The 27,954-nt window shown below is 40.4% G+C and overlaps 1 protein-coding gene across 1 annotated transcript in view; it reads left to right on the top strand.

Moving 5' to 3' along the window:
* The window catches only part of LOC128702899 (beta-alanyl-bioamine nonribosomal peptide synthetase ebony-like), a gene marked incomplete at its 5' end in the record, with an annotated part of 330,023 nt that overhangs the window by 13,607 nt on the left and 288,462 nt on the right, over nt 1–27,954 (top strand). Inside the window, 2 exons of the mRNA XM_070079974.1 lie at nt 13,977–13,993; nt 20,522–20,603. Coding sequence (XP_069936075.1) covers nt 13,977–13,993; nt 20,522–20,603 — 99 coding nt within the window. The remainder of the gene's footprint in view (nt 1–13,976; nt 13,994–20,521; nt 20,604–27,954) is intronic.

Here is a 27,954-nt window from a genome sequence, read left to right as displayed (position 1 = left end):
TTAAAATTATTGGTCCAGTGTAATCTACACCTGTCACCTTAAACGGAGTGATATGACAAACTATTTCAGAGGGATATGGAGGTGGACATGGACACTGACATACTCGCATATCATAGTGACGACAAGTATCTAGTAGGATTGTCGTGTACGACAAAGTGTGTCAGCTACCCCACCATGTAACACGTTACTGTGGGCGTTTTGCACAATCAGTTTTGTTAGCCAATGATTCTTGGGGATCAATATTGGATGTATGGCTTCTATATGTAGTGAAGAATTATGAATTCATCCTCGACATCTTATAATCTTTTCTGAGTCGAGATAAAGTCCTAAAGAATTAATCATGACAGGTTTCTTTGGGGATTTATCTTGTGTTTCTAGAAATTTATATTCTGTAGAGAAAACATCTTTCTGTATTAGTTTCACCCAGTATTTAATGGGTTCAAGATATTCATAATCAGGTTTTATTCCTTTAATGAATTTAAAGACAAGAGCTGTAACTCTTAAGAGTTTACCCAAAGATGAGTATTTAGATCCATCAATGACTATTTCTGTTGTGTCTGCAGTATTTACACAAGTTATTTCTGCTGTGCTCAAGCAAACTGTTTCTTCTGGCATAATGTGAGTTTTTTGCTGAGGCCAGTTATTTTCATTAGAGAGTCAGTTCGGTCCGTGGAGCCATAATTTATTATCCACAAATTTCTTGAGTTGTACACCACGTGTCATGTCAGCCGGATTCTCTTGGGTAGAGACGTGACGAAAGAGATAATCTCTCTGTATCTCTTTTATTTCTGCTACTCTGTTCTGTACATAGACCAACTTACTCTTATTATTTCTTAACCACTGGAGAACTGCTTCATTATCACTCCAGATCACGGTTTTCTCAATAGTGAGATGATCAAGTACTTTGTTGAGATAGACAGCTAATTTTGTACCTACATAGAGTGCTGTCAGTTCCAATTGTGGTACAGTTCTGACCTTCCAGGGTGCTACCCTGGCCTTTGAAGTAATTAGTGTACTTCCTTCAGCATTACTCATGTAAGCTACAGCGCCATAGCCTCTGGTTGACGCATCACAGAACACATGTAATGTGTACTTGTTTCCCTCTTGACCTATTTGTCTGAGAAATTTAATTTGATGAAGTTGTTCAAACTCCCTGGATATTTCATCCCATGCTTGACTTATTTCTAGAGGCAAGTTCTCATCCCATCCAATTTTGAGTTTCCATGCATCTTGCACAAGCATTTTACCTTTTATGGTAATTGGTAAGACGAGTCCTATAGGATCAAAACATTGTGATACCTCTGACAGTAAACTACGTTTGGTGAGTGGACTGCATGATTTATTGTTTATCCTTTTGAGGCTAAAAGTATCTTCCTGTGTGTTCCAATTAAGTCCCAGCATATTGTTGCAATCAGGAATTTCAGTTTCAGGGAAATCTTCTTTGATAAGTTCCCTTAATTGCTTTGAATTAGTGTTCCACATCCTTAGAGGCATATTTGCTTCTTTCATTTCCTTGTTAGCTTCTCTGAAAAAGGATTTCAAATCCTCCTCTTTATTCACAGTACCTTGAAGATTGTCCACATAGAAACTTTTCTTTAAGATTTCTTTGAAGGGACTTTCAGATTTCTTAAAATGTGTATTTAGAGTAGCTTCTAAAAAGAATGGAGAGGATGTTGCACCAAATAATACTGATTTGAAATGATAAGTTTTCACAGGACTTTGAGGATCATGTGGATTTTCAGGCCACAAGAATCGAGTATAATCTCTATCTATTTCTGGCAGTCCTACTCTTAAGAAATCTTTGGAAAAATCAGCCGTGTAAGCATATGGGTTTGTGCTAAATTTAATAAGCACGTCTCCAAGCTTCTCAGTTAGTGAGGGTCCCGTCATCAGACAATCATTAAGACTTGCTATATCTTTATTTGCACGTGCGCTGCAATTATATACAACACGTAGTGGAGTGGTTTCAGAATCTTTTCTGGCTACTATGATGCGGGAGATAATGAGCTTCTTTCTTCAACTTATCTTCGACTACTTCCTCAATGAACTTATTGTCCAACTGTTCTTGTATGATATTATCATAGACAGTCAGTAGCTCTGGATTCTTCCTGAGCTCATGTATTTGTGCTTTCATTTGTCCGAAAGCCATACGATAATTGCTAGGCAGATGTGGTGGATTTAATTTCCATGGTAACCTAACCCAATACTGTCCATCTTTATATTTGACAGTGTCCAAATATTGGTTATAAGTCTGAGACTCTTGTGGGCTTGGTTTATTTACATCAATACCTATCGCATCTGAATCCCACAACTTATCAACTGGTTCATTCATTTCTTCCAGTAATGATAATTTTTGCTGTGGTACATGATCAGTGGTTATTCTCGTAACTAGTACACTTTCCACTGAATCAAAATCAGCTTCTTTCCCACTTTGAGAGGGAATGGGGCCACATATCATGTGGCCTCCTGCTGTTTTCAGCGAGTGAACACCATGTTTACTTACTATATTTTGCACAAAACAGTGATAATAATCACTTTCAAAGATTAAATCAATTGGACTAATTTTGTCCGTCTGTATGTCAGGACAGGCTAACTTGACCTTAGCTGCTTTCAGTGCTGCAACTGTTTCTTTTAATCCCTGGATCTGCGCAGTCTTAGGCAAATCATCTACTACCACAGCTTCTACTGTCTTTTTCCTGTTTCCTAGACCAACAGTGATTCTGGCTAGGTCATACGTCTGTTTACCAGAATTGTGGAAAAAAACAGCTATATCTAACTGTACTTTGGCATAGGGTTGTTTATTCAGTTTCTGCAACACTGTTCTTCCTATGAAGGACCTTTGTGAGCCTTGATCAAATAATGTAATCACATTGGTTTTGTGTAATTTATTAGATAACTCAACTCGAGCTATCGGGAGAGCAGTTGCTTTAAACTTATCTCTCACATTTAATGTTGTTGATGGTTTACTTCCTGATTCTGTGGAAGTCTTCTGCTGTTCAGCAAAAGTATTTGAGCATAATGGTGTATGATGCATAACCTTGCATTTAAAACACTTATTCAGTGAGCATTTTCCTCCCTTGTGTTCACCTAAACACTTGATGCACCTTTTCAGCTGATGAACACGTTGTTTACGTGCCTCCATTGATGTGTATTGACTAGAATACTGTGTCCAATGTGTTCCATCACAAAGTACACATTTTGGAGCACGTTTATGTATGACAGTCTGTTTACTGTCAGTTGTATTCACAGCTTGATAAATGCCTATATGGGATTTCCCATTATGTGGTTTAGTGGGAGTAGGTATACTCTTTTTATACTGAGCTGAAGGTTTGTTATCCACGGGATTTGTGGATTTTTCATCTTGTCTCTTTGCTTGCATGCATGAAACTATTGTTTGTAAACCATTGCTAATTTCTTCACAAGTGAAACAGCGTTTATTGAACATAATATTTAATCGTGACAACTTATCTTGTACAATACCACTGATAAACCAATAACATTGTCTTAAGTCATATTTAGCACCTAGAGATCTGAGACTATTGTCTAATGTGATTCTAAATGCCTGTAAGTCTGAAAAACAATGTTTGGGTGGCTTCAAGCTTGATATTAAGACTGCATGTCTAACTCTGGCCTTGTCAGCATTAAAGTAATTGTCTGCAAAGACACGTAAGGCTATTTGATAATTGCCTTTAACCACCGGAAATGACTTAATCAGTTCATAGGGTTCTCCCTTCACAAGACGTTTAAGATAATTGAACTTAGCAATCTCATCTATGTCAGTTCGTGAATTTACTATAGACTGAAAACCACTAATGAATTCTTCATAATTATGACCTTGGAAAATAGGTAATGACAATGTAGGTAAGCTTGGTAATGGGACACTTGTTGTTGTTACAGGTGTAACAGGTGTTTGACCACTAGTTACAGTAGGTCTCTGTGATAGAGTTTTACGGCAAATTGCCTGTACTCCTGTCCACCTTAATTGTTGATTACTAAAAGTATCCAAAACATTTTTAATTTCATCCTCAGATTGATCTGGCTCAAGAAAATTCTTTTCATAATGTGTATAGTCTGAATTAATTATTTCCAGACGTTGTGTAAGTAATTCAAATTTTACCTCAAAATCATAAAAATCTATGTTTGTATCTTGAGTTAATCCTTTATAGACCGAAATTAGATTTTCTAATTGTGTAATCTTAGTCTGTAAAGATTGAAACTGAGTTTTCAAATAAGCCATTTAATGGTATACTGAAAATTCTAGCACCGCACTTAGAGTGTTTAAAAAACACTGTACTGCTATAAACAGCTGAGTTTTTGTTATGCTTAAGTCAGCAATAATCGAGTCAGACACTACTGGCCCACTAAGCTTAACCTCAGGGTCAATGACCATGAAGGGTACACCGTACATATGGCTGGTGTTTATGGCTTGAGTTTGCTGTGTCAGCCTGACCACGATGATTAATCGTAAATAACGATGTTATACACTTCATTCACTATACACTATAAATGTCACTGTATAACTGTAAATCACACGTGAATATTACTTACACATATGTAAATGTCACTGTTAATTTATATGAAAGTTTAAATTTTTATATATAGTTTCCTTTAATATAATATAACAGTTATATCTATAAGAAACAAACTTTAACACAATCTTGTCTAATCTCTGTCTATAAACATTATAAACACAATGTGTATATACACTCAGACAAACAGAACATCAGTTGGGTTGCTGCTGTAGTCAGCGTTTCTCGAGCTTTGGAGCAGTGGATGATGGGTGCCAGCTTCCATTTTCTTTGGGTGAATGCTTGGTGAGCGCCCGTTTTCTTTTGGCTGTCCAATACCTGTGATTGAGTCATTTGTACACTGTAGTACAACATATTAGGATCACAATGTGGCCTTTATCCGGTTCTAGCACGACCAAAATGTTAAGAAATGGTTTAACAGCTAAGTTTATAGTTTAAATATAGTGAATACTTAGCTGATAAAAGTCAGCAAATCATCTACACAGCCGCCCCTGCAGACGAGGTCTTGAATTGTTGTCTTCCACTTCTTAACAACAAATTACCCCTATGGGGTGTTATGTCAGCATATTTCATTCACTTATGGCTGACTTACGTACTTGTGTAGACTCAAAAGTCCGCACCTCACTGCCGACTATAGGTTGATTTCAAACTACTTGCAACTTGAGAACTGCACAGTCCCCCATACTACAAGAAATAAGTAACCCACCTTGCTCTTGTAGCATGAGCTATGGTGTTCTTCACGCCTTCGACAGGTATCGGAGACTTGATAGAAGCTGAAGTGTCCTTGGATGTCCACGTCTTCCATAGTCCAGGAATACGCACACTGGTACACTATGTTCCACAAGATTTGTCTTTTTTTTTTTTATTATCACACCGGCCGATTCCCACCAAGGCAGGGTGGCCCGAAAAAGAAAAACTTTCACCATCATTCACTCCATCACTGTCTTGCCAGAAGGGTGCTTTACACTACAGTTTTTAAACTGCAACATTAACACCCCTCCTTCAGAGTGCAGGCACTGTACTTCCCATCTCCAGGACTCAAGTCCGGCCTGCCGGTTTCCCTGAATCCCTTCATAAATGTTACTTTGCTCACACTCCAACAGCACGTCAAGTATTAAAAACCATTTGTCTCCATTCACTCCTATCAAACACGCTCACGCATGCCTGCTGGAAGTCCAAGCCCCTCGCACACAAAACCTCCTTTACCCCCTCCCTCCAACCCTTCCTAGGCCGACCCCTACCCCGCCTTCCTTCCACTACAGACTGATACACTCTTGAAGTCATTCTGTTTCGCTCCATTCTCTCTACATGTCCGAACCACCTCAACAACCCTTCCTCAGCCCTCTGGACAACAGTTTTGGTAATCCCGCACCTCCTCCTAACTTCCAAACTACGAATTCTCTGCATTATATTCACACCACACATTGCCCTCAGACATGACATCTCCACTGCCTCCAGCCTTCTCCTCGCTGCAACATTCATCACCCACGCTTCACACCCATATAAGAGCGTTGGTAAAACTATACTCTCATACATTCCCCTCTTTGCCTCCAAGGACAAAGTTCTTTGTCTCCACAGACTCCTAAGTGCACCACTCACTCTTTTTCCCTCATCAATTCTATGATTCACCTCATCTTTCATAGACCCATCCGCTGACACGTCCACTCCCAAATATCTGAATACGTTCACCTCCTCCATACTCTCTCCCTCCAATCTGATATTCAATCTTTCATCACCTAATCTTTTTGTTATCCTCATAACCTTACTCTTTCCTGTATTCACCTTTAATTTTCTTCTTTTGCACACCCTACCAAATTCATCCACCAATCTCTGCAACTTCTCTTCAGAATCTCCCAAGAGCACAGTGTCATCAGCAAAGAGCAGCTGTGACAACTCCCACTTTGTGTGTGATTCTTTATCTTTTAACTCCACGCCTCTTGCCAAGACCCTCGCATTTACTTCTCTTACAACCCCATCTATAAATATATTAAACAACCACGGTGACATCACACATCCTTGTCTAAGGCCTACTTTTACTGGGAAAAAATTTCCTTCTTTCCTACATACTCTAACTTGAGCCTCACTATCCTCGTAAAAACTCTTCACTGCTTTCAGTAACCTACCTCCTACACCATACACTTGCAACATCTGCCACATTGCCCCCCTATCCACCCTGTCATACGCCTTTTCCAAATCCATAAATGCCACAAAGACCTCTTTAGCCTTATCTAAATACTGTTCACTTATATGTTTCACTGTAAACACCTGGTCCACACACCCCCTACCTTTCCTAAAGCCTCCTTGTTCATCTGCTATCCTATTCTCCGTCTTACTCTTAATTCTTTCAATTATAACTCTACCATACACTTTACCAGGTACACTCAACAGACTTATCCCCCTATAATTTTTGCACTCTCTTTTATCCCCTTTGCCTTTATACAAAGGAACTATGCATGCTCTCTGCCAATCCCTAGGTACCTTACCCTCTTCCATACATTTATTAAATAATTGCACCAACCACTCCAAAACTATATCCCCACCTGCTTTTAACATTTCTATCTTTATCCCATCAATCCCGGCTGCCTTACCCCCTTTCATTTTACCTACTGCCTCACGAACTTCCCCCACACTCACAACTGGCTCTTCCTCACTCCTACAAGATGTTATTCCTCCTTGTCTTTATTGTTCACAATCTTATCACTAAAGAAGCTGATCACACTTCTCTGTAAATATTTATTGTATTTTTTGAGACACCTTGTTCACACTAATGCACAGATCAGTGTTCTTTGTTGGTTATCCTGGTGTCAGTGTGACTCTCAGTAGAGTCAAAAGAAATCTGAAGATGCCACAGCCTCATTCACCGTCACTGCCCCTAGCACATAAGGGAAAAGCTGACCTAGTGCTTTTGCTTCCTTGCCACTTCCTCCATGAAGCAAAGCAGAACGCTTGAATCTTGCTGTCTTAATTAAGCAAAGGCAACAATATCCACTATCTTTACCATGGTGATAAAGTGGGAGCAGGATTTTCCTTAATTGTCCTGCTAAGGAAAGAGATGGACTGTCTTTTATTAAAATACACTTTGCAACACTGGAGTCTTGCACGGAGCCTCGGTCGCTTGACCACGTCGCATACTTGTACTGCATCTGGGATCAATTACTTGCTGTAGCAGTAAACAAGATGCTTCTCCTTCTGAGAGGGCGTGGCCCCTCAGGGCTGAAAGGGGCTGAAAGGGGCTGAAGGGGGCTGATACCCCCCATCCTGGAGAAAATTCCTCCACAAGCCGTAGATTATCCACATGTTGGGATTCCTGTCCCCATCAGCCTACGCCAGACCAAACTGGTGGCCGTAAGAGCAATGAAGCTTATGGGAGAGGTCCCAGGTGTTACCCCATCTCAACAATGGTGTCGAGCAGCAAATCAGGGCAAACTCCCTCCATATAATAGAAGCTGGTCCAGACAGTTGTGTACCGCCATCCATCAGCTTCGTTTAGAATTTCTTGCAGCCAAGATGATGGTAGACATGGTAGAGATGTGCCAGCACTGCCAGCACATTGTCCAGTGTCCCATAACACAGTATCTCCTGGAGTGCCAAGTCACTGAGACACTGAACAGGCAACTAGCACAGATGTCAACTCCCGATGACCCAGAGTGGACTGCGGCCACACTAGTGTACCATAGAGTCAACTGCCCAGACAAGCTATTGGTCGTGATGATGACATATCCTCCTTCTCGCTAGTGTCCACAGATAGGAGTGCATGTATATAATACAATGTTAATATTACAGACAGCGTTGTCGCTTATGAGATGCGCCAGATTAACTGTCCAGAACAGTTCTTGAGCAGCATACATTGCAACATTGCAGAACCCTTTTCCTTCTGGGGCCAAAGACGGGTCATTGCAAGGTGATGACCCATGCCAGGACCCCGGTCTTAGCGAACATTATACATACATACATAGCTTGATCGCTAGCACACTCAGCTCACACACTGAGGTCCAGAGTTTGAATCTCCTCCGGTATGAGTATGCTGAGGTCAGTGGTCAGTACGTTGAGGTCAGTGGTCACCTGCGGTCATACCTGCCTAAGTTCTTGGGAGTTAGCGTGGGCTGTTACCAAGAACCATGTCATGTTGTAGTGTTTTAGAATCTCAGGTTCAAGTGTTAAAGAAGGAGTTTCTACTTCTTCAGGAGGAAAATAGGAGGCTGTAGCCTCGCATAGATGAGTTTGGGAGAGAGTGTTAGAAGGATTTAGCTGGTAAGGAGGAAATGGTCACCAGCAGTGATAGTGGCAGTCGCTTTAAGTGGCAAGTGGTTCACAGTTCAGGAAGAAGGAAGATGAGAAGAGTTAATAGAGAAGAAGTGAAGGTAGGAAATCGATTCTCTGTTCTCCAAGACGAGTGTACTTCAGTGGTTAGTGAGGTTGAAAGTACCACTGATTCCCTTGCTAATCAAGGTAAGAAGATTTTAATAGTAGGAGATTCTCAGGTAAGATATATGGACCGTGCATTTTGTAACAGAGACAGAAAGGTCAGACAGAGAGTGTGTCTTCCTGGAGATGGTGTTGGTGACACAGTTAGCTGGTTAGATAATATTATGTCAGGTAATGGGAACAAGCCCATTATCTGTCTTAGTGCTGGTGGTAATGACATTGGGAAGAGCAGGAGAGAGGAGCTGCTGGATAATACAGGTTAGCCAAAGAAGTAGTTAGGTCTAATGGAGGGATCCCAGTCATATGTAGCATCTTGCCTAGAAAAGGAGTGGGCAATGAATGGATGTCTAGGGCAATTGGTATAAATTGCTGGCTAGACAGGTACTGCAAGGAACTTGCAATCCCATTCATTGATAACTGGTACCTATTCTTTGACAAACGTGATATGTATGCAAGGGATGGGGTTCATCTCTCTGGGGATGGAGTGGTTGCATTAGCCAATTCAATTGAGAGGGTAACTGATGACTTGTCTAGGAATTTAAACTGATAGATTATAGAGGTATGGGTGTTTGTGGGAAACAATCAGGCTGCAGCATTAGGGTTAAAAACAGCAGTTATTGCTGGGATACCTCACGGATATGTTTAAAAGACAATATTCAAAATAAAGTTGCTAGTAATGACAAATCAATTGATCAACAAACAAAGATAGATAGTAGAGGGCAACGAGTGACTAGTTCCCTTAAGGTTTACTATACAAATAGTAGGAGTCTAAGAAATAAGATAGATGAGCTAAGATTGCTTGCAAGTGTAGGTAATATAGATATTATTGGTATAACAGAGACCTGGTTCAACCTGAAAGATAGAGAAATGAGTTCTGAATGCAACATACAGGGTTATAAACTATTCCACACTGATAGGGTCAACAGGAAAGGTGGTGGAGTGGCGATGTAAGTCAGAGAAAATTTAAATTGTTGCCTTAGATATGATTAGAAACATCGAACACAGATATTGTTTGGCTACAGTTTCTCGAGGGACGTGACAAATTAATTTTTAGTGTGATTTATAGGCCCCAAAACCTTGATAGGGAGAGCAGTAAGCTGCTATGGTACGAAATTCAAAGGCATCTAGATATGAAAATGTGATAATGGGAGATTTTAGCATTAGACAAACTGACTGGAACAATATGACAGGAAATCTTGAGTCTAGTGACTATCTTGATAAGGTTCAGGATTGTTTTTTAGAACAGGTTGTGACAGAACCAACTAGAGGAAACAATCTGCTTGACTTGGTTCTTGCCAACAAAGATTCACTAATTAATAATCTTGAGGTTAATGATGAGCTTGGAGAAAGTGATCACAGGTAGATGATCTTGGTTGCCAATATGACGTTTCTAAGAGCATAGTTAAAGCTGCCCAGACAACTTTTGTTCCGAGCAGGGAAATTAGATCTAACAAAAATGATCCCAAATGGATGAACAATAGATTAAAATATATCATTGGTCAAAAGAGAGGCATACATAGGCGTATCAAAAGAGGGGATAGGCAGTTAAGAAATCAATACATTAAATTAAAGAGAGAAATAAAGAAAGAAAAAGAAAAGCGAAAAGGGATTATGAGGCTAAGGTCGCAAGGGATTCAAAGACTAACCCAAAAGGGTTCTTTCAGGTATACAGAAGTAAGATTAGGGACAAGATTGGCCCACTTAAGAGTAACTCTGGTCAGCTCGTTGACAGAGATAAGGATATGTGTGAAATTCTCAATACCTACTTCCTCTCAGTTTTCACCCAGGAAAATACTAGTGATATTCCTGAAATAATAGATTGTGTAGAACAGTATAATAGTCTATGTATGATTGTGGTAACTAGTGACATGGTCCTCAGACAAACAGAAACTAAAACCTAACAAATCCCCAGGAGCTGATGAACTGTTTGCAAGGGTGTTAAAGTAATATAAAGAGGAACTTAGCATACTTTTGGCTAATACTTTTAACATATCACTACAAACTGGCATATTGCCTGATAAGTGGAAAATGGCTAATGTAATACCTATTTACAAGGCAGGTGACAGGTCCTTGGCTTCGAACTATAGACCAATAAGCCTTACCTCCATAGTGGGAAAATTTATGGAATCAATGATTGCCGAAGCATTTCGTAGCCATCTTGACAGGCACAGATTGATTAATGAATCTCAACACGGTTTTAGGAAGGGGCGTTCGTGTCTTACGAATTAACTAACTTTTTCACCAAGGTGTTTGAGGAGGTAGATCATGGTAATGAATATGATATTGAGTATAGGGACATCATAAAGGTTTTCGATAGAGTTCCACACCAGAGGCTATTGAGGAAACTTACTGCACACGGGACAAGAGGAGAAATTTTTTCCTGGGTTTAGGCATGGCTGCCAAATAGACAGCAGAGAGTTTGCATAAATGGGGAGAAATTAGAATGGGGGCACGTCACAAGCGGTGTTCCTCAGGGGTCAGTGTTGGGCCCGTTGTTGTTCACAATTTACATAAACGACATAGAAGAGTGAATAAATAGCGACATAAGCAAATTTGCTGATGACACCAAAATAGGCCGTCCAATTCATTCTAATGAGGACACTAGAACACTCCAAGATAATTTGAATAGGCTGATGCAATGGTCGGAGAAGTGGCAGATGCAGTTTAATATTGACAAATGCAAAGTTCTAAATGTTGGACAATTAAATAACCATACCACATATAAACTAAATAATGTAGATCTTAATACTACTGATTGTGAAAAAGATTTAGGAGTTCTGGTTAGCAGTAATCTAAAACCAAGACAACAGTGTATTAGTGTTCGCAAGAAGTCCTCAGGTTGTTCTTCAACTCTATATATCCTTGGTTAGGCCTCATTTAGACTATGCTGCTCAGTTCTGGTCACCGTATTACAGAATGGATATAAATGCTCTGGAAAACGTACAGATGAGGATGACAAAGATGATCCTATGCATCAGAAATCTTCCCTATGATGATAGACTGAGGGCCCTGAATCTGCACTCTCTCGAAAGGCGTAAAATTAGGGGGGATATGATCGAGGTGTATAAATGGAAAACAGGAATAAATAAGGGGGATGTAAATAGCGTGCTGAAAATTTCCAGCCAAGACAGGACTCGCAGCAATGGTTTCAAGTTGGAAAAATTCAGATTCAGGAAGGATATAGGAAAGCACTGGTTTGGTAATAGAGTTGTGGATGAGTGGAACAAACTCCCGAGTACAGTTATTCAAGCTAAAACGTTGTGTAGTTTTAAAAATAGGTTAAATAAATACATGAGTGGGTGTGGGTGGGTGTGAGTTGGACCTGACTAGCTTGTGCTGCTGGTTCTGGTGCTGTGCTCCATCCTTGAGTGGAGGTGACCAGACTGGGTGGGTCACTGGGCTCATCCGGGGGGTGGGTCATTGGGCTAATCCGGGGGGGACATGGACCTGCTCCGCATGGGTCAGTAGGCCTGTTGCAGTGTTCCTTCTTTCTTATGTTCTTATGTATGGCTGTAAAACATTAGGGAAGTGTTTCCATAAGACACCTGTTGTCCCTGTTCACCCATCAGTGTAAAATGGGTACCTAGGTGTTAGTGGACTGGTGTGGGTCGCATCCTGGGACAAAACTGACCTAATTTGTCCGAAATGTTCAGCATAACAAGCGGTTTTCTATATAGTAGTATGCCATTGATGTCAACTATTGTGTGTATACCTCGTACATGTACTTGTAGTAAATCGAGATATTATTATTATTATTATTATTATTATTATTATTATTATTATTATTATTATTATTATTATTATTATTATTATTATTATTATTATTAATACATACCTGTACTCCAGATTCTTGACGACTACGGTGCTCTCCACACTAAGTCCAAGGTTGAGGGACTGATTTCCACATCTTTAGTATATTGTTCATCTGTCTTCCAATTATGTTCTTGAATTTGTATTGATAAAGCCACTGGATGGCGAAACGTCTACAATAAAGATACCCAGATGCTGCACATGTGTCTAATTTTAATTTTGTCGGTACTGTATACCATTCATGTACATCTTTTTGGACGCCTGTTATTTATACTTTTTGAAATAAATCCAAGTAATCTGTTAGCTTTATTGTGAAAACTTAGGCACTGTTGTCTTGGTTTCAGATTTCTTTATACCATGACTCCCAAGCCCTTTTCACGTACTGGATGATCAAGCTTTACTTCACCTAGTTTATAACTTCCAGGGTTATTTTCTTTCCCAACTACTAGTACTTTGTACTTGTCCACATTGAACTTTATCTGCCACTTTTCAGACCAAGATATTAATGTTTCCAAATCCTATTGGAGTTCATTGTTATCCTTATCTGAATCATTTATTCGGTAAAATTTTGTATCATCAGCATATTTGCTCATTTCAATTTTAATTCCTTCTTCAAGATCATTAATGTAATTTTTGAGCAACACTGGATCTAAAAATGATCCGTGTGGAACGCCACTAGTGACTAGTTAACATTTTGATTTTACCAAATTACTGGAAACTGTCTGCTTTCTATTGGTATGCCATGCCTCTATCCATGCTAGAACATTACCTCTTATACCATGAGCTGCCACTTTTCTTGAGTTTTTTATGAGGTACTAAATTGAGGGCTTTATTGAAATCCAAATAAAGAAAATTGTATTCTTTATCACTGTCTACTGCCTCAAATGCTTTAATAAAGAACGTCAGTAAGTTTGTCAGGCAGGAACGACCTCTCGTGAACCCATGCTAAGATTCATTAATCAAATTACGCTCTTCAAATTGACTTCTAATAATATCAGCTATAATTGATTCCAATAATTTGCCTACAATAGACGTCAGGATTATTGGACGGTAATCTGATGGAATTTGACTGAAATATACGAATCACATGAGCCATCTTCCACATTTCTGGCACATTAAGCGGATGGACGCATTAAACACTCTCGTTAATGGCTGACTAAGTTTCAACTTGCATTCCTTAAGTATCTTTGAAAATAATTCATTGGGGCCCAGAGACTTATTTTGTTTCAGTTTATCTACTTGTCCGATAACCATATCCATCGTGACAATAATATTACTTAATTTGTTTTCTTCAGGAACTGAATAATTGTCAATTTCTGGGACATTATTTAAATCTTCTTGTGTAAAGACTGACTTGAAATAATTATTAAATAAAGAACACAGTTCCTGTTCATTATCAGTCAGATGTCCATCCCACAATTCACAAGGGTCTCACTTTTTTCCTGACTTTTGCCCTAAACATTTGAAAAAAAAAAAAAAAACTTTTGGATTAGTCTTTGATTCATTAGCAACTTTAATTTCATAGTCGTATTTAGCCTTCTAATACCCTTTTCTTACTTCTCTTTTAAACTGAACATATTGGTCAATAAGTTTCAACTCTCCTGTTTTGATGTATCTATAAATCCCTCTTTTCTTTATCCTAATAGGTGTTTTAGTCTATTATTAATCCAACTGGGATCATTCCTATTTGACCTATTTATCTCTGGGGAATATATATACACTGTGCACGTTGTATATTATTAAGAAAAAAATCATAAATGTAAATGTCTTCGTTTTCGTTAGTATGATCATCGTCAACAAAATCATTAACTAAATTACCCCAATCGAGATTAGACAGGTGTTCCCTAATTCCATTAAACTTTGAACAACGAAAAACAGACTTTTCCTGTATTATCCTTATTTCGTACTCTCAGGTAATATTAAATGTAACATATTTGTGATCTCTTGCGCCAAGCTCTTCAGTGATCTCCAGATTATTTACGATTGTTTTCTTATTTGAGAAGACTAGGTCAAGCAAATTATTACCGCTGGTAGGCTGTGTTACACACTGCTTCAGAAAACAGTCCTGAACTACTTCCATAAAGTCACTGGACTCCAGATTACCGGTCAAAGAAGTCCATTCAATTTGACTGAACTTAAAATCCTCCACTATCATTACTTTATTTTGTCTAGAAGCCCCAGCAATTTCGTCCCAAAGAAGTCTCCTTTTATCGAATTCTAAGCCAGGACTTCGGTACATTATACACCTAAAATTACTTTTTTTTTACTTTCTAGAAATTGTACCCAGATTCTGTTACTAATCTAATTTTATACTTATTTTTAAGTAACAAATTTTATTTTCTCGTACATATAACTCAACTCCACCCCCTTTACCGTTATATCTATCTACATGGAACAGTTTAACCTTTGAATATGGCACTCGAGAGTCATATCTCGACTCTTTAAATTATATCATGTTTCGGTTATTGCAATAACATCGAAGTTCTTCGTATATGTTACCAAATGAAATTCATTAATTTTATTTCTGGCACTTCGACAATTACCATAAAATACATTAATATGCTTTCCTCACCTTTTTCCTATTCAGCTTTCCTTTTACACAGTTTCTGTTATTATGCTCACCCTGTGTTATTCGATGACTGTTATTGCTAAGATTTATGATATGAAAACCTAAATCAATATTTCCAGTCTAATTATTGTCTAAACCCATATCTCGAACTAATCCTAGTTTAAAGCCCTAGCAATACCCTCAACTGAACTAAAGAGAAATCCCAAACCTGCCCTGGGTAAGTGAACCCCATCCCTGGCATACATGTCATTTCTGCCATAGAAATGGTCCCAGTTGTCAATGAATGGCACTGCATTATCCTTACAGTGTTTGTCCAGTCAACAATTTATACCAATTACTTTGGACAGCCATTTATTTCCAATGCCCCTTCTTGGCAAAATTCCACATATATCAGGTCTTCCTTCCTTCTTCCTAATAATATCTATTGCTGTCCTGTGCCTTGTAATTAAATCCTCACTTCTGTGCTTGACTACATCGTTGCCTTCAGCACTGAGGCAGATAATAGGATTGATATCATTACAATACATGGTGTTGTAAAGCAGACTAACAATATTCTCCATCCCAGCCCCAAGGAAGCAAACCCTCTTTCTCCAACTCCTATAATTCAAGCAGAAAGCCCTATCCAAATACCTAAACTGACTGTCTCCAACAAGCACAATGTTCTTACCTTCCTTGTTCTTCATCATGATATCAACAGAGTCGTCTCACATTAGTCTGGTAGCACAGAGAAAGGGTTTGAAGTTTCCATAGCAGTGTTCTATTTTATCATTTCTATATTTCCATTCGTCCTCTTGATCTTTATCTTCATTCCATGATGTCCAGGTTTATTCCTTGACCTGAGGATTCACAATAGGAGTATTACTACGAATCCTCCTGTTTTCCTCAGTCAGTCGCTGTTCTTGGAGTTTAGCCACCCTTAGCTCCTCTTTAAACTGCTGGTAGAGTTGCTCAATAGAGAACATTCAGTTTCAAAGAGAGAGCACACTAGATACGTCTTCACAAATGCAAGGTGGATGTCACCACCAAACAAAGTATACGTCACCATGAACAAGGTACACGTCACTACCAAATAAGGTACACGTCACCATGAGCAATGTACATGTCACAACAGCAAGGTACACTTCACGTTATTTAATTCGTTAATACCCATCTTCCACTTATACACTTCAGTTATGTCTTCCCTCATTCTTCGTCTTACCTGAGAATGTAATTTAAGGGACTTGAATCTTTCTTCATACAAAAGATTTCTTATACTATTTATTAATTTTGTTATTCTTCGCTGAATGTTTTCTAACGAATTTGTATTCATTCTGTAATTTGGAGACAAGAACTGAGCTGCATATCTAAATGCTGCCTTACTAATTATGTATAAAGCTGTAATAAAACCACTGGACTTCTGTTGTTAAAACTTCTGAAATAAAGCCCAGAAATCTATTTGCATTGTTATGTACACTTAGGCATTGCTGTCTTGGTTTTAGGTTGTTGCATATCATAACCTCCAAGTTGATAGGTGGATTTATAACTTCCTAACAAAGAAAACACAAATAATAATAGTAAACAGAGTAGAATCTGAGACAGCTACGGTGAAAAGCTCTGTTTCACAATGCACAGTACTTGTTCCCATCCTATTTCTCATCCTCATATCTGACATAGACAGAGATCCATGTCTTCTTTTGCGGATGACACCCGAATTGCCATGGCAGTGACCTCCATCGAAGACACCACAAGACTCCAAGCGGACATCAACCAAATCCTCAAATGGACCACTCAAAACAATGTGAAGTTCAATGAACAGAAACTTCAACTACTCAGATATGGAAAACTTCAGGAAATTAAAACTGTATCAGCGTATACAACAAATTCTAATTATACAATAAAGCGAGAAAGTAATGTGAAGGACCTGGGAATGTCAGAGGATTTCACCTTCAAAGACCACAACAATGTATCTACTGCATCTGCTAGAAAAATTATAGGACGGATAACACTGGTAACAACTAAAATGCTTCCGAGACCAGAGTAGCTATTTCCAACTAATTTTAGGTCACTGATAATAAATATCATGGTTAAAATTGTTTCTTAGCTCTAATTTTCAAAATGCACCTTCGTGTCACAACAGGTTCCAACAGGCTTGTGGCAGTGTGTTTCTTACCAAACTCAGTCTTACTGGCCTTCATTATTGTTCCAGCAGTCATAGAAGGCGGTTATGCTGTCCACGTTATATTTTGAGGTGAAAGATAGGTGATTTTCTTAGCCACACACTTTGGTGATGGGCTTGCAGGGTGGATATACCAAGTACTGCTGCTTTCTATGTGAATGAGACAGCTGTGCAAGAGGTTCCCACTACATCAGGAGAGACTGGTCACCTCGTCAATCATTGGAGCCTGGGATGAAAAATGTCTAGCAGCCACCTCTCATTGAACCAAACAAAATTTTGCTACCACCAGCACACATAAAACTGGGGCTCATGAAAAGCTTTGTGAAAGGTATGGAGAAATCCGGTCAGGGATTCAAGTATTTAACATGAAAATTCCCCTCACTGAGCGTCACTGAGATAAGGGAGGGAGTCTTCAATGATCTTCAGATTCTAGAGCTTCTTAAAGATGAAGACTTTGAATCAGACCTTCATGGAGAGGAGAAAGCTGCTTGGGAAGCATTCAAGTTAGTAGCGAAGGGATTTCTCAGAAACAGAAGGGAAGGCAACTATTGGTGGAAAACCTCATCAAGGCTTACAAGAACATGGCATGTAGCATGACACTTAAAACCCACTCTTTGGACTCACATTTAGACTTGTTTTTCCAGCGAACTGTGGGGCAGTTAGTGACGACAATGGTGAAAAGTTTCACCAAGATATTTCAACCATGGAAAAATGGTATCAGGGCAAAAGAGGCACAAGAATGCTTGCAGAATATTGCCGGACATTGGCAAGAGATGATTCTTCAGCCCACTATAAGTGTCAAGCAAGAAGGCAGAGAGTAGCTACGGATTAGAGATTAAAATATACTGACACATATTGTACGTTATAACAAAATAATCAAATATTACATGTCTTGTATCTTTAAACCTATAATCAATAAGCATTTTTCAACGTGATATTTGGATTCAGGACATGAAAATACATAAGACTTAGCTAATATTATTCAAGAAGCAAACAACTTTTCAAAAATTGTTGACCAGTGTAATGAGAACGTTCGAAACTAAGGACGCCAAACTCTGATGATTCTCTTCAAATCGCTTGTTCTCTGTAGGCTGGAATACTGCTGTACACTTTCTGTCCCTCAAAGCTGGCGAAATTACTGACCAGGAGAGTGTACAAAGAACTTTCACTGCACACATAAGTACGATAAAGCACCTGAATTACTGGGAACGGTTGAATTCCCTTGATTTGTATTCCCTGGAGAGCAGGCGAGAGAGATACATGACATTATACACCTGGAAAATCCTAGAGGGATTAGTACCAAACTTACACACGAAAATCACTCCCTATGAAAGCAAAAGACTCGGCAGGAGATGCAACATTCCCCTAATGAAAATGTTTTAATTGCCTCTTGGGTTGATCTAGAGCTTGCCAGGTAGCGTAGAGGTAGGTGAAATATACGGCCGTTGACTAGCTTCATCTTTATTGGAATAATGGGTTCACACAGGGCAGTGTGAAGTGTGCCGGTACCAGTCCAGGAGGGGACCTTGTTTCCTGTAAGGTCTAGGAGTGAGAGCAACGCATGACTGTGTATGTCTAACTTAAGGCAGTGCCCTCTGGTGGGCATTTAGGGGAACTATGCCCACAACAAATTAGCTCCAAAGAGGGACTATGAGAAGTAGCAGTAGGTTTACTGTCTACAAAAAGCAAGGGCGCCACGAGTATACTGAGAGACAAAACAATAAGTGTCAGGAGCCCAAGACTGCTCAACTGCCTCCCAGCACACATAAAGGGGATTACCAACAGACCCCTGGGTGTCTTTAAGAAGGCATTGGACAGGCACCTAAAGTCAATACCTGACCAGTCAGGCTGCAGTTCTTATGTCAGTTTGCGTGCGACCAGCAGTAACAACCTGGTTGATCAGACCCTGATCCACCACGAGGCTTGGTCTCAGACCGGGCCGCGGGGGCGTTGACCCCCCGAAACCTTCTCAAGGTATTCTTCAGGTATTCTCCTTTTCGCATACTGTCTGGTTATGTTCTACATTATTTAGTTTATATGTGCTAGGATTATGACATTCCCGAGCTTCAGGACGTTACATTTATCTAATACTGAATTGAATCTGCTACTTATCTGACCAAGACATGAGTTTGCCTAAATCCTCCTGAAGTTCACTGACATCTTCCTCTGAATCACTTATCTAACCTATCTTCGTGTCATCAGCGAATTTGCTCGTATCACTAGTGATTCCCTCGTCAGTGTCATTGACATATATCATAAACGACAATGGGTTTAAAACTGACCCCTGTGGAACGCCACTTATTACAAATCCTCAATCAGATTTTACCCCATTTATACACACTCTCTGCTTCCTGTTGGTGCGCCATGACTCGATCCATGACAAAACTTTCCAACTAATACCATGAACTGCCCTTTTCATTAACATTCTCTGGTGCGATACTCTATCAAAAGCATTACTAAAATCAAAATAAACAACATCGAATTCTTTATCATGATCAGAAGGAATCTGAAGTAATCAATCCCTCAACCTGGAGTCGATGTAATCAGTCCATCAATTTTGAGAAGAATACAGCATATGCGCTATTTCCACTTATGGATTTGTTCACTGTGACACCACCTACGACTGCTTCACCTCACATACTCCTTTGTATAAGACTGATGAAGCCACTGTGTGGCGAAACGTTTCCTTAATAAAAAAAATACCCAAGTGTTGCACGTGTCTAATTTATCAGTCTGTTGGATCTCTGAAGCATTTATCTACCTTACGTGACCTGTTTCTTAATAAAGTCCACTGTGTGGGCAAAACATTGTCAATAAAGAATCTCATTACACTTCATTTGTGCTTCTCTTTCCAGGTGTTTTACCTGATCAGTAATGTGCGGAATAGTTATAATTATTAATATCAGGTGTTTCTTTCATCACTAAGGCTCTAGTTGGGTTCTACACTACCAGCAACACTAGCAGCAGTAGCAACACTAGCAGCAGTAGCAACACTAGCAGCAGTAGCAACACTAGCAGCAGCAGCAGCAGCAGCAGCAGCCAGGACGATAAGTTATTGCCGGAGAAGTTCAGAGAGAAGCTTTGCTCACTACTGCAACCTCACATGATACCACAGGTCAGTGTACAACTGTTACACTTGTACAAGTACAGGTCAGTGTACAACTGTTGCACTTGTACAAGTACAGGTCAGTGTACAACTGTTACACTTGTACAAGTACAGGTCAGTGTACAACTGTTGCACTTGTACAAGTACAGGTCAGTGTACAACTGTTACACTTGTACAAGTACAGGTCAGTGTACAACTGTTGCACTTGTACAAGTACAGGTCAGTGTACAACTGTTGCACTTGTACAAGTACAGGTCAGTGTACAACTGTTACACTTGTACAAGTACAGGTCAGTGTACAACTGTTACACTTGTACAAGTACAGGTCAGTGTACAACTGTTGCACTTGTACAAGTACAGGTCAGTGTACAACTGTTGCACTTGTACAAGTACAGGTCAGTGTACAACTGTTGCACTTGTACAAGTACAGGTCAGTGTACAACTGTTGCACTTGTACAAGTACAGGTCAGTGTACAACTGTTGCACTTGTAGAAGTTCAGGTCAGTGTACAACTGTTACACTTGTACAAGTACAGGTCAGTGTACAACTGTTGCACTTGTAGAAGTTCAGGTCAGTGTACAACTGTTGCACTTGTACAAGTACAGGTCAGTGTACAACTGTTGCACTTGTACAAGTACAGGTCAGTGTACAACTGTTGCACTTGTACAAGTACAGGTCAGTGTACAACTGTTGCACTTGTACAAGTACAGGTCAGTGTACAACTGTTGCACTTGTACAAGTACAGGTCAGTGTACAACTGTTGCACTTGTAGAAGTTCAGGTCAGTGTACAACTGTTACACTTGTACAAGTACAGGTCAGTGTACAACTGTTGCACTTGTAGAAGTTCAGGTCAGTGTACAACTGTTGCACTTGTACAAGTACAGGTCAGTGTACAACTGTTGCACTTGTAGAAGTTCAGGTCAGTGTACAACTGTTGCACTTGTACAAGTACAGGTCAGTGTACAACTGTTGCACTTGTACAAGTACAGGTCAGTGTACAACTGTTGCACTTGTACAAGTACAGGTCAGTGTACAACTGTTGCACTTGTAGAAGTTCAGGTCAGTGTACAACTGTTGCACTTGTACAAGTACAGGTCAGTGTACAACTGTTACACTTGTACAAGTACAGGTCAGTGTACAACTGTTACACTTGTACAAGTACAGGTCAGTGTACAACTGTTACACTTGTACAAGTACAGGTCAGTGTACAACTGTTGCACTTGTACAAGTACAGGTCAGTGTACAACTGTTACACTTGTACAAGTTCAGGTCAGTGTACAACTGTTACACTTGTACAAGTACAGGTCAGTGTATAACTGTTGCACTTGTACAAGTACAGGTCAGTGTACAACTGTTGCACTTGTACAAGTACAGGTCAGTGTACAACTGTTGCACTTGTACAAGTACAGGTCAGTGTATAACTGTTGCACTTGTACAAGTACAGGTCAGTGTACAACTGTTACACTTGTACAAGTACAGGTCAGTGTACAACTGTTACACTTGTACAAGTACAGGTCAGTGTATAACTGTTGCACTTGTACAAGTACAGGTCAGTGTACAACTGTTGCACTTGTACAAGTACAGATCAGTGTACAACTGTTGCACTTGTACAAGTACAGGTCAGTGTACAACTGTTGCATTTGTACAAGTACAGGTCAGTGTACAACTGTTACACTTGTACAAGTACAGGTCAGTGTATAACTGTTGCACTTGTACAAGTACAGGTCAGTGTACAACTGTTGCATTTGTACAAGTACAGGTCAGTGTACAACTGTTACACTTGTACAAGTACAGGTCAGTGTATAACTGTTGCACTTGTACAAGTACAGGTCAGTGTACAACTGTTGCACTTGTACAAGTACAGGTCAGTGTACAACTGTTACACTTGTACAAGTACAGGTCAGTGTACAACTGTTGCATTTGTACAACTACAAGTCATTGTAAAACTGTTACACTTGTTCAACAATAGGACGCTCCCTATACAGAAGTAAGCGAAGAGTCACAGAGCTGCTGAGAGGGACCAATATATCTGAAATACGAAGGGAGACACTGGTCAATGAAATTGCAAATATCGAACATAAGCTGAAGGAATCTTACAGGAGACAAGAATCACAGGAGGAACTAAAACCCATAAAGAAATTTAAGAAAAAAAATACTTCTTCTTTTACGCCAAATCTAGGGGAAAACAACATCCAGTATTGGGCTCCTGCTTAGGAGGAATGGGACATACACAGGTGACAGCAAAGAAATGAGTGAGATACTAAAGTCCCAATATGACTCAGTGTTCAGCGAGCCACTTCCCACACTAAGGGTCGACAATCCAAATGAATTCTTTATGAACGAAACCTAAAATTTGGTCATCTTAAAAATCTCTGATATTATCCTAACACTACAAGAGTCTGAAAAGGCAATAAATGACATGCTCATGCGCTCTGCCCCAGGCCCAGACTCTTGGAACTCCGTGTTCATCAACAACTACAATAAGTCCATTTTGCGTGCCTTCAGCATTCTATGGAAAGGGAGTTTACCTTACCTGGAGTCTACCTGGAGAGGGTTTCTGAGGTCAACGCCCCCGCAGTCCGGTCTGAGATCAGGCCTTCTGGTGAATCAGGGTCTGATCAACCAGGCTGTTGCTGTTGGACACACGCAAGCTGACGTACGAACCACAGTCCGGTTGGTCAGGTACTGACTTTAGGTGCATGGACACAGTGGTCATCCAACACACACTAAAAACAACAGACATAGCCCCACTCCACAAAGATGGCAGTAAAGCAATTGCAAAGAACTACAGACCGATAGCACTAACATCCCATATCATAAAAATCATTGAGAGGGTTCTAAGATGCAAGATAACCAACCATCTACATACCCATCAGTTACACAACCCAGGGCAACACGGGTTTAGAGCAGGTCGCTCCTGCCTGTCCCAGCTACTGGACCACTATGACAAGGTCCTGGATGTTGTAGAGGATAAACAAAATACAGATGTAGTATACACAGACTTTGTAAAAGCTTTTGACAAGTGTGACCATGGTGTAATAGCGCACAAAATGCGTGATAAAGGAATATCGGGAAAAGTAGGAAATGGATATATAACTTTCTGACAACTAGAACATAAAGAGCAGTAGTAAACAGAGTAAAAGTCTAAGGCAGCTACTGCGAAAAGCTCTGTTCCACAAGGCACAGTACTCGCTCCCATTCTGTTCCTCATCCTCATTTCTGACATAGAGATATAAACCATAGCTCTGTGTCTTCCTTTGCGGATGTCACCTGGATCACCATAACAGTGACGTCCATCGAAGACACCGCGAGACTCAAAGCGGACATCAACCAAATCTTCAAATGGTCACTCAAAACAATATGAAGCGGAGTGAAGAGAAATTTCAACTACTCAGATGTAGGAAACTTGAAATTAAAACTGTATCAGGGTATACGACAAATTCTAACCATACAATAGAGCGAGAAAATAATGTGAAGGACCTGGGAGTGATAATGTCAGAGAATCTAGCCTTCAAAGACCTCAACAATGTATCAACAGCATCTGCTAGAAAATGATAAGATGGATAATGAGAACCTTCAGAACTAGGAACGCCAAGCTCATGATGATTCTCTTGGAAATGCTAATTCTCTCTAGGCTGGAATACTGCTCTACACTAACTGCCTCCTTCAAGGCATTCGAAATTGCAGACCTGGAGAGTGTACCAAGAGCTTTCACGGCACACAAGTTCGATAAGGCACCTAAATTTCTGGAAACGGTTGAAGACCCTTGATATGTATTCCCTGGAACGAAGGAGAGAGAGATGCATGATATTGTACACTTGGAAAATCCTAGCTGGATTATTTTTTTTTTATATTTTATTTAAAACTCAGGTACAAAAATATATGGGTACATAATCAATATGTAACAAGATACAGGCAGTGAAAAATAATCAACTGTGACTACACAATACTGGAGAAGCACATATATAATGACAGAACTGGCTGCTGCACTCAAATCAAACACAGCTTGTACGTACTGTGCTTCACATGAAAAGGTGGTCATATATAAAAAAAAAAAAAAAAAAAAAGATAGAACCTACCCAGTAATGCTTACACTCCCCCCCCCCATGAAAACGTGCCACTTTCACTTTAGTATACACAGTGACAAATCTCTTATACATTTATAAAAGTATTAAAAACTTCAATGACAAAATATATGAACACAATCCAGCCAGCTAAACGGCTGACACTATAATACAAGGAATGTCTGAACCTGATGGCTCACATCCACCATAGAACGCAATCCACCCTACCCTCATATACCCTATGGTAATAATTAATATCGTGCACGGTGGTGGGTTTAAGACACTACCGCTGACACTTCAACCCCTCCCCCCCACATGCCTAGTAACTGTGTCTGCCGTCACCACTCATAACCACCAACAGTCCTTGATAGTAATTAGCATCTTATAATATATCACCCTAAAAACATGCTACACACATAAACCTACCACAATAATAAATAAATTTACACATTGTTCCCACCTGCAGACAGATTATTTACACTGCCGGAGATAATCTATACATCACATCCTACAGAGAATGGACAACATTAGACATCTAAAATAATATGACATGTGTGTCACATGACCTGCTATTGCAGAGATTACTTAAACTCCTACTCCCCCTCCCCAAGTGAAAAACTGACCAGTTTCACCTGGCTATACACAAGATCAAAAACTCATTCACTTGAACATATATAATGAAAATGCGAAAAAAAAAACATCTGTAACAATATATAAGCAAAAACACCCCAGGCAAGATCTTACATTATATACAATACCAGAACGTTCCACTAGTTAAAAAACAGGTATGAAACCTCATTATTATGACAAGTTACATTGCTCATATATAGGTAAACATGTATAATTACAGGTTAAAATATGCTTATATACTAACATGCTTATGTACATCCTTACAAAACATGAAGGAATCCTTAGATAAATTATAATCATCGGTGTTCACAATAACACCAAGACATTACATTGAATATCACATTGAATATCACCTCAACATCCTTTCCTCACACAATCGACCTCTGCAACACCCCCCCCCCCCTGGGCAGGCCAGCCCGTTCATTCCCCTGACCGCTTATAAAGACCATAAATCCCTCAAAAGAAAGTCCCTGTAGCCCTCCGAGAAATCCCTCTCCCACCTCCTACCATATATTTCCCTGTTGCGACACTTTGTTCTATAAAAGGATGCTGCTATGTCCATCCTACGTTCCTCCGCCCCTTTGTCTCTCATTGCCCATGATATATACACGAAATCAACCACTAAGTAAGCCACTGCCCTTTGAACCCTTACCCCTACCCCACCTACATCTAAACTGAGCGCTCTCAAAACCGACAACCCTTTCCCCCCCACATACCGGATTACTTTCCCTAACCATTCCCGCACAATCCCTAGGCTTTCACAAAAATAAACTACATGAAAAGCTGATTCATCTACCCCACAAACCTGACACACCCCACCCTCCCTTATTCGCCTATTTCGTAAAACAACCCCAGACGGCAATATTCCGTGAAGAAACCTATACATTACCTCCCTCACGCGTGGCCGGATGCATAACCCTTTTAATCTACCCCAAATGTCTTCCCATGCGTACATCGGGTACACTCCTTCCGTTGCCACTGCCACCCTAGGCCATAACTTCCTCTCCATAGACCCTACCCGCATGTTTCTCGGATCTCTGACCATCATCAATAGACGCAACAACTCCTCACCATCTCTCAAATCCTGTCCCTTCCACCATCTCCGAAGATCTCCCTGCAGCATCCCCAACCCTCCACTCCCCTCCCCCCGAGCCTTTAGCAACCCATGTTTCACATATACACACTTCAACCTTCTTTCCAAATGAATTAACACCAGCCCTCCCAAGGCCACCGGAAGTGTTACCACCTCCCTTCTCAACCATTTGCATCCCGAACCCCAGATAAAACGGAAAACTCTGCTCAACAATCTCTGGACATCCCCATACACCAAAGGGTACAAAGCTGCCACATGCCATATTTTGCTGTACAAAAGCACATTGACCACAATGACCCTCTGGTGTAGCGTAAGATGAGTCGGCTATAATCCTGACAATCTTCCCAATACCCTGTCTACCACACCCTTTGAATTATTCTCCCTCGCCATCTGAGCATTACCCATATACACAACTCCACAAATTTTCACCCGGTCCACGACACACCACCTCATCCCCCCTCCCCCTCCCTCCCACCCATCCCATTCACCCAGCCTCATGAGCTTTGATTTATGCACATTCACTGCCATACCTGTTGCCATCCCAAAAAAACATCTATAACTCTTTCCAGACCCTCCAAGCCCTCCCTCCCACTCACTAGGACAGTTGTATCATCAACATAACCTATGATACCGGGGCTCCCACCTCGTATGTCCTCCCTTACCCCCTCCTGTATGCACCTTTCCGCTGCCCTATAAAACAGATTCTGTAAACATGCAAATAATATTTGTTACAATGGGCATCCCTGCCTCAATCCCCTGCCCATTTTCACATGCAACCCCACTCTCCAATTAATCTGTACACACATCCCAGCTCCCCGATATAAAGTACGTGCCCAATTCACAATGTCCTCCCCGAACCCCTGCCGCTCCATGATTCTCCACAGAGCCTCCCTCTGGACACTGTCATATGCCGTTCTCCAATCTAACGCCAATACTCCTCGTTCCCCTCTTGCGGACCCTCAATAAACCTTCTAATAATCCCATGCCCCTCATACATTGATCTCCCAGGAATCCCATATTGACCCCTCACTGTTACCTTTCCAATGACCTTCTTTATACGATTTCCCAAAATTTTTGCAAAAAGTTTGTAGTCTGCACACATGAGTGATATCATCCGGTAATCTCTCACTGTGCACTGACTTTCACCCTTTGGCACCAAAACTACTAGCGTTGTCGCCTGCAACGGTCCCAACGCACCCCTCTCTTTTATGATATTAAATAATTGCACCAAAAAATCTTTTAATACTCCCCAGTGCTGCATGTAAAACTCAGCAGGCAGCCCATCTATCCCCGGCGCCTTACCCCTGCTCATACTCATTAAAGCCGTCCACACCTCTTCCTCCACAATGGGCCCCTGTAACTGTTCCCTGTCGTCCCTGTCCAGCACACACTGCACCCATCCCCCCATCTCTCTTAAAGCCCCCCTCTCTCACACCCACACTCCTCATATATGCACTAAGCCAAGCATCAACATACCCTCCCATCCCCTCCGTTGCCACCAAATCTTGTCCCTCCCTATACCCCTCGATGTCCTCAAGAACTCTCAAACCCACCATTTCCATTGCAATGCGCC

Source organism: Cherax quadricarinatus, unplaced genomic scaffold (assembly GCF_038502225.1).
Source record: "Cherax quadricarinatus isolate ZL_2023a unplaced genomic scaffold, ASM3850222v1 Contig62, whole genome shotgun sequence".
Classification (NCBI taxonomy): Eukaryota; Metazoa; Arthropoda; class Malacostraca; order Decapoda; family Parastacidae; genus Cherax; species Cherax quadricarinatus.
The sequence above is the reverse complement of the archived record's forward strand: the minus strand, read 5'-3'. Positions and strand labels throughout refer to the sequence as shown.